The sequence below is a fragment of the Malaclemys terrapin genome, chromosome 1 (genome assembly GCF_027887155.1).
Source record: "Malaclemys terrapin pileata isolate rMalTer1 chromosome 1, rMalTer1.hap1, whole genome shotgun sequence".
In the NCBI taxonomy this organism is placed as follows: domain Eukaryota; kingdom Metazoa; phylum Chordata; order Testudines; family Emydidae; genus Malaclemys; species Malaclemys terrapin.
Genome location: NC_071505.1, coordinates 308,043,553 through 308,056,708, shown reverse-complemented (window position 1 = coordinate 308,056,708; position 13,156 = coordinate 308,043,553). Strand labels below are relative to the sequence as shown.

Below are 13,156 nucleotides of genomic sequence, written 5' to 3'. Positions count from 1 at the left end.
TTTCCCCGACAGCCAGGATCTCTTCATCACCCTTACAGAGATCCCCTACCAACCGTCCCCAGCCGTTACCCCGGACACAGAATCTGGGGAAGGATCAGCCAGTAAGTGTTGTAAACATCTAAACATTTATTTTTAACAGAACAGGAATATTAACAATTAAAAGAATGGGTTGTTCATGATTACTGTGCCCTAGGCGCTTAACAGTTTAGTCATGGGCAGTGCAAGTTTTGAAAAAAAATCTAGCAATGTCCGGTTTTCCGTGATTGTCCAGCACAAGCCACTCTACTGTTTATTCCCTGCTCCTGCAGCTACAGTAAAATGCGGTCTATATATGCGAGGATAGAGCAGTAATCCTCCTGGGACATCTCGATGAAGCTCTCCTGGAGGTAATTGGAAAGCCGTTGCATGAGGTTCCTGGGGAGAGCGGCCTTATTGGGTCCTCCGAAGTATGACACGTTGCCGCGCCACGAGACTATCAAGTACTCGGGAATCATTGCTCTGCACAGCAGGGCGGCATACGGCCCTGGTCTTTGGAGGCTTTCCCGGAGCATTCTCTCTCTCTCGCTCTCAGAGATCCTCATCAGGGTGATGTCGCCCATGGTGACCTGCTTTGAATTAGGTAGGGGAATGTTAGTGTTGGGACTGCTTGCTCGTTCCTTTACAGAACTGTAACCGCTGGTTTGCAGCCACGCGGTGGAGGCGGGAGAGGGGCAGCCGAAAGGGATCGTTCCCGGGGACAGCCACGAGGGGGTGGGACAGGGGCAGAGTTCCCGCTTGCCGGATTGCTGGCAGCAGGGACTGACATTGCTTTAAATGTGAAATGAGGCCAGTGGTAATATAAAAGTTTTAAACTGCCACAAGTCTACGGCTTACCATGTCTGCCTGCAACAGAAATTCCGTTGTGCTGCCCCGCTTCTCAAATGTGCTGTGCAAGACCCCAGGCACTGAATGCGAAGGCCGAGAATTCGACCTTGTGCTGAGTGCGCATGTGATAGGTGCTGTGCATGGTCTTGTTCACAGAGAAAGACTATGTTCTTTGTTCACAACTACATTTATCTTTCTGAGGAATTCACTCCCTTTTTCCCATTTCCACAGCCCCATCTGCGACTGTCTCAGAAGCTAGCCTGGCATCACACTCCCAGAGGCTAGCGCGGATTAGGCGTAGGAAGAAGAGGACACGGGAGGACATGTTCTCTGAACTTACGGCCTGTTCCCAAGCCCAGGCAGCACAGCAGACCCAGTGGCGGGAGAAATTGACCCAAATGCACCAAGCAAACATGGATCGGGAGGAGAGGTGGCGGCAGGAAGACCAGCAGGCGACTCAAACGCTGCTTGGACTACTGAGGGAGCAAACAGACACGCTCCGGCGCCTTGTGGATGTTCTGCAGGAACGGAGGCAGGAGGACAGAGCCCCGCTGCAGTCCATCTCTAACCGCCCTCCCCCGCCACCAAGTCCCATACCCACCTCACCCAAAGTGCAAAGAAGGAGTGGCGGCAGAGTCCCTGCTAACTCTCACTCCACCCCTGCAGAGAGCTCTAGTAGCAGAAGGCTCTCATTCCCCAAAATTTGAAAAGTTCTTTCCTTCCCGCCTGACACAAGCCCCCGTCCAAGTTTCACCTCCCAGTTCCATGTGTAGTTGATAATAAAAAATACGTTTCTGTTAACTACTGTTTCAATCATGTTCTTTTGGAGGAGGAGGGGAAAGGGGGTTGGTAATTGGACAGGACAGTCACCTTTGGCAGGGTACATAGGCGGGGGCAGGCACAGCAGCAGGGCACATACACAGTGCAGTGATGCAGTGACTAGTTACCCTGGTTAGTCTGGGAGGTTGTTTTCATGTTATGTGGTGGGGGGTGGGTTGCTCTGTGACTTTGTGGCGGGGGAGGGCAGTTACAGATCTTAAGCGGCGGTCCTTATGCAGGATCACAGAGCCACGCAGCAGGGGATCTGTAACCGTCCTCCCCCTGCCACAAAGTCACATAGCCCCCCCATACACACAGTCCCGATCAGGAGGGGTGACAGGCTCCGTTGAAACAACCATCCCACCGCAGCGGAGCCTGTCAATCCTTGAGTTTAGAAGCTTCATTTGCGTCACTACACTACACCCGCTCCGCACCACAGTCTGCGTCCCAGTTTTAAAAAATTCCCGCGAAAACAGTATTAAAGAAAACGGTGTGCATTAACAAAGTAGAACTATTTTTATTTCGAAACGTGTGTTGGAAGGGGGGTGAAGGGGGTATGTAACTGGATAGGATAGTCAACATTAACTGGGTAAAGAAACGGGGGCAGGTTCAGCTTCTCTGTACACAAACTTTAAAGTCACAGGTTACCCTGCTCACTCAGGAACTTTGCTTTCAAAGCCTCCCGGATGCACAGCGCGTCCCGCTGGTCTCTTCTAATCGCCCGGCTGTCTGGCTGGGCGTAATCAGCAGCCAGGCTATTTTCCTCAACCTCCCACCCCGCCATAAAGGTCTCCCCCTTGCTCTCACAGAGATTGTGGAGCACACAGCAAGTTGCTATAACAATGGGGATATTGGTTTCGCTGAGATCACAGCGAGTCAGTAAGCTTCTCCATCTCCCCTTGAGATGTCCAAAAGCACACTCCACCACCATTCTGCACTTGCTCAGCCGGTAGTTGAAGAGTTCTTTTTCAGTGTCCAGGGCGCCAGTATAGGGCTTCATGAGCCAGGGCATTAGCGGGTAGGCTGGGTCCCCGAGGATGACTATAGGCATCTCCACATCCCCAACAGTTATTTTGTAGTCCGGGAAATAAATACCTTGTTGCAGCCATCTAAACAGACCAGAGTTCCTGAAAACACGAGCGTCATGAACCTTGCCCGGCCATCCCACGTAGATGTTGGTAAAACGTCCCCTGTGGTCCACCAGTGCTTGCAGCACCATGGAAAAATAGCCCTTTCGGTTAATGTACTGGGTGCCCTGGTGGTCCGGTGCCAGGATAGGGATGTGAGTTCCATCTATGGCCCCACCGCAGTTTGGGAATCCCATCGCTGCGAAGCCATCTATGATCGCCTCCACGTTTCCCAGGGTCACTACCTTTGGCAGCAGTACATCAACGATTGCCTTCGCTATTTGCATCACAACAACCCCCACGGTAGATTTGCCCACCCCAAACTGGTTCGCGACTGACCGGTAGCTGTCTGGCGTTGCAAGCTTCCAGAGGGCTATGGCCACTCGCTTCTGTACACTCAGTGCAGCTCGCAACCGGGTGTCATTGCGCTTCAGGGCAGGGGACAGCAACTCACAAAGTTCCAGGAAAGTTCCCTTCCGCATGCGAAAGTTTCGCAGCCACTGGGATTCATCCCAGACCTGCAGCACTATGCGGTCCCACCACTCAGTGCTTGTTTCCCGTGCCCAGAATCGCCGTTCCACGGCATCAACATGACCCATTGCCATCGTGATGTCCTCGGCGCTGGGTCCCCTGCTTTCTGAGAGGTCTGTGCTACTCTCAGACTTCAGGACATCACCGCGGTGCCGTAGCCTCCTCGCCTGACTTTTCTGCATCTGCCTCAGGGAAAGCTGCGAGGCGTTGAGAGCGGCCACAACTGCAGCGATGGTCGCAGCGTGCTCCATGCTCGCAGTGCTGTGGCATCCGCGCTGTCAATGACTGGAAAAGTGCGCGAACTGATTTCCCGCCGGCGCTTTCAGGGAGGGAGGGCGGGAGTGATGGACGGATGACGACAGTTACCCAAAAGCACCCTCGACACATTTTGTTACCCAGAAGGCATTGCCGGCTACACCCAGAATTCCAATGGGCAGAGGGGACTGCGGGAACTGTGGGATAGCTGACCACAGTGCACCGCTTCGAATGTCGACGCTTTCACCATTAGTGTGGACTCACAAAGTCGAATTGCTGTCCTTAGTGTGGACACACACGTTCGACTTTGCAATATCGATTCCAAAAATTCGATGCAAGTAAATTCGAACTACTCTCGTAGTGTAGACAAGGCCTAAGGTTCTGTCTTTGTAGAGCTTGTTGCAGGATGAGGGTCTTAAAAGGAAAGCTCCTCAGAAGAGCCTAGTGGCAAAAGCCAGCCCACTGTGTAACTTCCTTCCATTTTCAGATAGGTAAGACCAGGGGTGGGCAAACTACAGTCCTGGGGCCACATCTGGCCCACCAGCTGATTTAATCCAGCCCTTGAGTTCCTACTGGGGAGAGGGGTCTGGGGCTTTCCCCGCTCCCGCGCTCCAGCCAGGGAGCGGGGTTGGGGGCCACTCCATGCATGCTGCAGCTCCATGTGGCTCCTGGAAGCAGCAGCATGTCTCCCCTCCAGCTACTACACATAGGAGCAGCCAAGGGGCTCCGCACGCTGCCCCTGCCCCAAGTGCCGGCCCCGCAGCTCCCATTGGCCGGGAACTGCGGCCAATGGGAGCTACAGGGGCAGTGCCTGTAGACAGAGCAGCACACAGAGCTGCCTGGCCGTGCCTCTGCATAGGAGCTGGGGAGGGGGTGCACATGCTGCTGCTTCCAGGAGCTGCTTGAGGTAAGTGCTGCCAGAGCCTGTACCCCTGAGCCCCTCCTGCACCACAACCCCCTGTCCCAGCCCTGATCCCCCTCCCACCCTCCAAACCCCTCGATCCCAGCCTGGAGCACCCTCTGGGTTAGATGGACAACCAAAAGTAACATTATTCTGTTCTACTCTACAGGTTTCTATACCGTGCTCATCACCCTAGTATCTGAGCGCCTTCTACTAGCGCATTCGCTGTTGGTTATCCCTTTCTAAATTGCCTTTTTCTTGCAGCTATTATTAACTATTACTTATGTCAGGCATCTCAACAGCTAGTACATACATGAGCATCCAATCTGAAATATAATGGGGCAGTTCCTCTGCATTGTGTCTGAGCAGGAAGTTCCAGGGTTAATTAGTTCATGATTGTAAAGCCCTTTAAAAGTGTATAGTGCTCTTTAAATTCTAAGTATTATTTTATTTATTTACTTGGATTTATGCAGCACCAACCATAGCACAATATCTAGGCATATTTATCAATAACATTAAAATGACAGTTGAGGATCTCTTACCAACAATACCCTGCCACCAGCCCCCTTCCATTTAAACCTGGGTAATGGAACCACAAGCAACGTGTTAGAGCTCATATTTTGATGTAAAGCATAGAGGGGAGCAGCCTCTTAATTATCAGGGATTCAGAAACCAGATCGGCACCAACCCCTTGAATTGCCCTCAGAAATTAACGCACAAGCTAGCATTAAATTCTCCAATAGATTACAACTATAGATGGGGCAAATAAGATTTAGCAGGATCTAGTCATACCATAGACATTACCACATTAATTTTAGTAAGGTTTGAAGAATCACAAGAGAACCCTTCTGTAAAATGTGCTCATTAAGTAACATTAGTACTTATATACAGTAATACTGATCATAGGAGCAGCTCAAAGTACTATACAAATGTTAATACAATTAGCACTCATTATAGCACTTTTAGCTAGTCAAAGGACCATGCAGGCCTTTCTGAGTAATCCTCAACAAACCCCTGTAAGGTAAATAAGTATTATCCTTGTTTTCTATTTGGGGAAACTGAGGGGAAGTGCTTTGCCCAGGGCCATACATGAAGAAAATGCCAGAGCTGGGATTAGAAGTCAGGACTTTTTAACTTTCAAACCTATAAGTCATTCCTCCAGACCAAGCTGCACTCCAATTTAGCCTCACTCTGCCACTGGAAACGATACTATCCATTCTAGCTATTTTATGAATGTGTAACATGAGGCACGGAGAGGTGCAATGTCTTGTCTAAAACCACTGAGCAATGAAAAAGCAGTGCTAGGACTAGAAACCAGGACAATTGGCTCCTAGTACCACATTCTAACTATTAAACCCAACTACTTCCGTGGAATTTGAGGGCCCTGGGTCAATGACATGTTATCACTGTACATTTGCTTTTGTTTATACACTTGCATATGGTGCTAATGCAAAACATCTTGTATCCATTACCTCGTGAAATAATTGCCACTCTTAAGGTTATATATATTTGCATCTGATGAGGACAGAAAAGGTTCTTGAACAAGGCAAAGATATTTATGTATAGTTATGTACCATCCTTATAATAAATATCTGGTAAATACATATAGATTGGCACCAATTTTTTCTTTTTTTAAAAGCATTAATAGAGCAGGTTGGAATATTTTTGCCAAAATGAAATTTCAGCAAAATATGCTGTTTTGTCAAAGCTGAACCATTTTGGTTTCCATTTGCTGGGAAGGTTTTAGGGTGTGAGCCTCTGTAGGCTGGATCTATGGCTGGACTACATCTCCCCTGATGCACCACACTCTTCCCACCTTGGCAAGCTACCCCAAGTACACAATATGAGTCGAGCCCAGCCCATAAAGAGAATGAGAACATGAGTCACTCAAAGTGTAACTCCCAGGGGACATTTCCAAATCAAAATATATTGGGTTTTGGGTGTGGGTTTGTTTGTTTTTGTTTTAAACAAAAAGTCAATATTTTCCATGGACAACAGGCACTTTTTTTTTTTCCAGAAAGTGTATAGTTGAAAACCCACTTTTCCATAGAAAACCAGTTTGGGCAGAAAATTTTAGACCAGCCCTAGTCAATAAGTATTCAGGAGTCAAGTTTGCCAGAAGCAAAGGCACAGCATTTTTTATTAACTGTGTGAGCACTCAGTGCCGTCTGAGTCTGCTCAGGCTTCTGGAAACATCTCGTTTATGCTGATCACACACAAGGTATGTCTACACTGCAATTAGATGCCCACAGCTGGCCTGTGCCAGCTGACTCGGGCTATGGGGCTGTTTTATTGTGGTGTAGACGTTTGTGCTTGGGCTGGAGTTCTAGGATCCTTGGAGATGGGAAGATCCCAGAGCTCAGGCTGCAGCCCAAGACTGAATGTCTGCATTGCAATTACACACTCATTAGCCCGAGTCAGCTGGCACGGGCCAGCCGCAGATGTCTAGTTGCAGTGTAGACATACCCACATAGACTTAGTACAAGTTGTCACTCCCATATCAACATTGCATAACTGCATTTGGATAATCACTCCCATACTAGTAACTACTCGATACCTCTGCAGTCACAATGGTAGTTTTGTTGACTGGGTGAAAGAGAACTTACAGAACCTGCTTTTCCTCTCTGCTTGGTTACACGGTTGATATGGAAAGGGTCTATTATCTGGGCAGCCATACAGGGACCTGCACTTCAACGAAGGGTTATGGTCATGTTCATTATATGCAAATTTGCTAGAGCATTTATCTAACTATTCATTAACATAATATCAATTGGTACATCAGCATAGCTCTTATCTGATCCAAAATATTTCTCATGTAAAAAAGCTATGCTGGAAAAAGCAGTTTGGCCATGTAAAGAAAGGATGAGCCATACTCATCCCTGGTGTAACTGCATCGGAAACATCAAATCTGCACGAGGGATGAATATGAATATCTGCAAAAATAAGCACTGTACAAGTGATTTACTCACTTAAATAAGTTAGTCCTAAATTCATCTTGTTTTACTTGATTATTTAAATAAACAACCTTCTTCTGGCTTGACTGATGGTCTGAAGTTTTTCTTTTCTAGCTTTCAAATTTGTTTGTTTTCCCTATACGAGAAATGTTTTGGCTCCGATAGTATTTATTTCATTGCTTTTTTCCACTGTGCTTTATAAAAAGGCAAGAATTGACCTATATTTGCATAAATGGGAAGTTAATAAAAATTTTAATAAAAGTACCAATTGCAATATCGACAGATATTTTAGATCAATATGTTACACATCTTTATATTAGCATCTGCTTTTGTGGAATTATTTTGGCCACAGGAAGGTTCCCCCATTGTTAGATTAATGCAACTGAACCCTATTGAGATTTCTAAAAATGATAAAAATTGAATAAGAAGGCCATAAAATTCAAACAAGCCTGCTCCCTAGTTCATGTCAAAATCTACCTAAAAACAAAATTTCATGACAATTATATTTCATACTCTTTTGCTTCCAGGGGAAGCAATGTTGTAATATTTTCATTAAATGCAGAATATTTTTGGTTTACAAATGATCATTTAGGCCTTGTCCTGCAAACACATACCTATGAGAGTAACTTTACTCATGAGAGTAGTCCCACTGATTTCAGAGTCACTAACAACCTGAGTAAAAGTTACTCATTTGGGTTCCGATTCAACAAAGAATTTAAGAATGTACCTAATTTCAAGAGCTTAAATTAATGGCACTTCTCCCATGTGCTTAATGTTAACCATCTCTGTAAGGGTTTGTCGAGATGGCGAGCTAGTGCATGGCAAACTCGGGTGTGAATCTACATTGCAATTCGCTACCTAGACAATCCCTAAAGTTTTGCAGGATCAGGGCATTCATTATTTCTGGTTACATGAGACATGCGGTGCTAAAATTAATAAGAACAAATCAAGTTTAATCCTGGGGAGGGGAAACTTTTTACAATGACAGCCAACTACAATCTCACTTACAAAATGCATCATTACTATCCAGAGAAGAGAGGCCTTCAGTTTGTAAGCCTTGCCTGAAAGATCTGCATAGTAAAGTACATAGAAATCAGTTTCTCTATCTTGAGGATGAAGGGCTGAGTAACCCTGCCTGGTTTTGAACCAGTGGCTCCAGGAAGACTAAAATATGTCAAACCTACTAGTTGAACTACCAGCCATTCCCTCCGGCTGAGCCTATTATTGCAGACTTGGCTGCGAGCCTGCTCTCCTTTTCTTTGTAAATCTTCTTTGCACAAAATACTTTTGCCAAATCTACCCCAATCCATCTCATTTCTCCACGCTTACATACTCCAAGACTCTCCAACTGGGCACCATGGATAAGCGCAGAATTAGGGTACAAAGGAGGATGCAGAGCTGCTATCTGCTCCTTCAAACAACAGGAGGCATCTAATATTAATTATACTGCTATACCAGTAGCACCGTACAGTTCAAAGCAGTGTGCACACAGTAACAAATTAAGCCTTACAGCGCTGTTGGGAAGTGAGGAAATAAATATTATTTTTCACGTTACTGATAGAGAAGCAGAGGAACAAAAAAAATGATCAGGGCCCAATTCTGCAACCTGGACTCGTGTTGAGTAGAAAGCCTGCAAGTGAGCAGTCCCACTGAACAGCCTGTGTGACTTTTCCAGGGCCATAGAGCAAAGCCGTGTCAGAACCCAGCTCTCCAGATTGCCAAGCCAAACTCACATTGGCCCTCAAGCAAGTGACAGTTAATCGGCATTTCATTTTCAGTCCTACACTGCGCACACACTGTGGCCTCATTGTCAGAGGCTGCAAACCCAGAAAGAGCTGGTCAGGTCCTCATCTAGAATCTCCTTCAGCTTGTGCAACAGATTGGTCACAGTGTGTGATTCTGGCAACTCCACATGCACATGATGGTTCCTACTGACGGCTGTTGTAGAATTGACTCCTCATTGCCCTGTCCAAATGTCCACCACATGGCTGACTCCATTGGATAGTTCACACATATTCTGTGGTGTTAATGGTCTGAGAACGTCCCTGAGTCTGTCCAGTGAACTGTCTTTCCCATTCATCTTCCTTATTACTCCCCTTTGACAGGAGGAGAACTGGAAGTATGGAGAGGTGGGGCAGCTTGCATGAGTGGCCCTGTGGTCTAATGGATTAGACATGCACCTATGGAGGCAGGAGACCTGAGTTTTATTTTTAATGACTATGTGATAAAGAAATAGACTTGTTAAAATAAGACATTTTTCTTTATACCTAAGCAAATCTTATGCAAGAAATGTATTGCTGGCTCTGCCACTGACTTGTTGTGTTGCCCTGGGCAAGACACTTCACTTCTCTGTGTGATTGTTTCCCCTCCCACTCTATGTCTTGTCTGTTTAGACTGTGTGACGGGGTTCACTCACCACTGTGGCGCCTCCTGCTGGCTGTCCCAGGGATTAGTTCTGCTAGCCAGTGCACCCTCTTCTGGTGGTGTCCTGCTGCCGCCATCACTTATGCTCCAGGACCCATATCACTCCCAAGACCATGGTGTCCTCTTCATGACAGCTCTCCAGCCATGTCATGCTCTGTTCTCCCCACTTCCAGGGGAACTGCAGTCCACTGTCCAGCCACTTTCCTCAGTGACAACTGCAGTCAATTATCTGGCTACTTTCTTAGTGATGGTGGTAGGGACCCAGGCCCACCCACTATTCTGGGTCCCAGCCCAGGGACCCTGTAGATGGCCGCCACTTGCTGCATCCCCTCTGATGCCTCTGTAGAGCTCCCTGGGCCACTTCCCCACAGCCCCAGAACCCTCTTTGCCCTTGCCTCAGGGCCTCAGCCTGCAACTCCCTGCAGCCAACCAAGATCCATCTTTGGCTCCACCCGGTTGCTGCTAGCAGCACTGCTCTGTCCAGGGTGCTAGTTCCCTGCTGCCTGGCCAGGAGCCTGATTTTCCCTCCTCGAGCTCCAGTCAGCTACTGAACTTGCTCTGCCCTGCAACTCTTCTTATATGGGCCTGCCTGGCTGCTCCTTGTAGCCCCTTTCCTATTGGCCGCTTTTCGCACAGCCGCCTTAAGATTCTATTAACCCCTAACAGGCCAGTGTGGGGCATCAGTGCGCCTCAGCACAGACTGAAAGCTGTTTTGGGTAGGGGCTGTCTCTCACTATGTATTGTACAGTGCCCAGAGCAAAGGGCCTCTGAGTCAGTCAGGGACTTTAGTCAGGTGAGCTGCTGGGTGGCAACTGTTGCCTGAGTGCTGTTTGGGGACACATAGGCCTGGGTTCAAGGCCTGTAGAGCCCTCTCAACTGGGTCAGACCAATGGTCTATCTAGTCCCGTATCCTGTCTTCCATCAGTGGCTGGTGTCAGAGTGAATGAACAGAGCAGGGCAATTTATTGAGTGGTCCAGTCCTGAAGAAGAAGAAGAAGAAGAAGAAAGCTTCCTGTGCGGCAATAGACAATTGAACTTTGGAGGTTTCCTACATGAATGCATGATCTGTATCCCAAGTCAGAAGATATTTAATAGTATAGCAATGCCTAGAAATTGACCTCAGAGCCAGTGCTAGCCCATTGGAGCCCTAAGCAGGAATATCTCCCCTCCCCCAATACTAAAACAGGCAAGTTCTCATAATAAAAAGTGAACAGGAGGTTCCCTTGAGCTGCTCAGGGCCCTAAGCAATTGCTTAGTCTTCTTATGCCTAGCCCCTTCTTTGATGGACTTAGTGAGAGAACAGAAGTATCAGTTTATGCATTTTAAAATCATCTGTATTGTATCTTAAATATTTTTTTCCATAAGTAGACTTGGAAGGATTCATTTTTTACTGGTAAATGTTGGTAAATATCAATTTCACCATCCACACACAAACTGACAAAAGAGATATTTCCATCGATAGCAATCAAAATATACAGACAGGCAAGGTAAGAAAAATGCTGCTTGAAAACTTAGTAGAGTTTGATTTAAGGATATTTACTTTGTATATTTTGATATGTGCTGTTGACAATTTGTGTTTTAATAGTTATAAAGCTTTAACTTTTTGAATCTCAACTTCTACTATAATTACTGTCCAATCCCCTATTGTCTGCCCCCAGAATTTTGTGCAATTGTGAAAAATTAAATTGATAAAAAAATGCTTAAAAATAAACGTGGATATTATCTGTCAAAATTATAAAAAATTAAAAATCCAACCCTACCAAGCAAGGACCAATCACAGATTCCTGGAATGTAGAGAAAATAAACTGCTAGGACTGAAAGTTTGTTCAGTTCCAAAGGTTATTATGGCTTTGTCAATTTATCTTCTTAAAGTAAAAGTAAGAAAAGAATGAAATGTTTTTTGCATGGTTACATAAAAAAAAAAATCACCTCCCCTACTGCCTCTAGTTGCAGTAATAAGCTCAATGTGCTAATGAGAATCTCCAGGGAGAACACTGACAGGATTAATTAATGGGTGGATTTCACTTTAATAAATGTACAAGCAATTTTCTAAATGCAGATGGCACAGTCCACCCTGATGGGAGCTCTGCCTAGAGCCACTTATACACTAAGTGTCTGGGAAAAGTGGTTAATTTGTAAAATGCTTCATGATACTGATTAGAAGAGAGTAATACTTATGCTTGCTTCCCAATGTATTATTCATTTCACAACTATAAGGACATTAAATGTCCTTCTAGATGTCCACTGTTTCCAGATATTTTCAGTAACTCACATTGCTTTAAAAGAAGTAACTGCTATAAATGGAAAAGAATGAGTGTGGCATGTCCTCTGTTTATGTTAACACTAGTTGTATATTCTTCTTGGAAACATGCTTCTCCCCCCAATTTTAAATATTTTGTATCATAAAAATGCAGGAGAGTGGCAATATCAACCCCTTGATTATATTACAGAATAAGCAATTTAATACACATCGTTGCATTCAATCCTGCTCTCCAGCATATGGTAACAATAACAATGCTAAACATCTTGGTAAGGAATTATCTGCAAATAACTTGCCAAAATGAAAAAACCCAACCCTATATACTCCCGAATGCTATCCTTAGCTGGTGTACACTGACATAGCTTCTCTGACTTCATTTTACACCAGCTGAGTATCTGGGCCATGGATCGTATCTACGTCCATACCTCTCTACCTGTTGAGGTTCAAATATAGGACACAATCTAAGGGAAACACCCAAAATTAAGGCTATGCAAACAGACAAAAATAGTAATGTCAATAGTAATGCCAAGCAGTAGCAATTTTTGGGTCCTTATAGGTTAGTTTCCCATTGAAAGAGAAACCAGAGATGCAGAGTCTGGGTATTCTTAATGTAACTTAGTTTAGTTACACAATTCTTATGTATACCCCTACAGCAGTCTTAGAACAGAGTTGGTTACAAACAAAACCCCTCTTTCAGAAACTTCACCTCAAACACCAATGCCCAACTCCCAAGAAGCAACTTTGCACCAAGAATTGACTCTAGTTAGAGAGAGATTAAGCCAGAAACCAACTCTTTTGCTGTTTGCAACAGCTTCCCCAAAAAGAAGGACAATCACAAAACTAACAACAATACAGCATTTCTTCAAAGATGACACTGCTTACATGCGGAGAAAAATAACATGTAAGATATGTAAATGTGCCATCTGGTGACGCTCACAATAATAATACCATAATGACAATATAAAACAGAGGCAAATTTGGATCTAAAATCAGGCAACCTTCTGGATTAAGGATCACTTCA

The 13,156-nt window shown here is 45.5% G+C and overlaps 1 protein-coding gene across 1 annotated transcript; it reads left to right on the top strand.

The window, feature by feature from the left end:
• The first annotated feature begins 263 nt into the window (after nucleotides 1-263).
• Nucleotides 264-1,665, top strand: LOC128829957 (uncharacterized). Its single transcript, XM_054015510.1, has 2 exons — nucleotides 264-619; nucleotides 1,096-1,665. The coding sequence occupies exons 1-2, from the start codon at nucleotides 406-408 to the stop codon at nucleotides 1,569-1,571; spliced, it is 690 nt and encodes a 229-aa protein (XP_053871485.1). The 5' UTR covers nucleotides 264-405; the 3' UTR covers nucleotides 1,572-1,665.
• The last annotated feature ends 11,491 nt before the right edge of the window (nucleotides 1,666-13,156 follow it).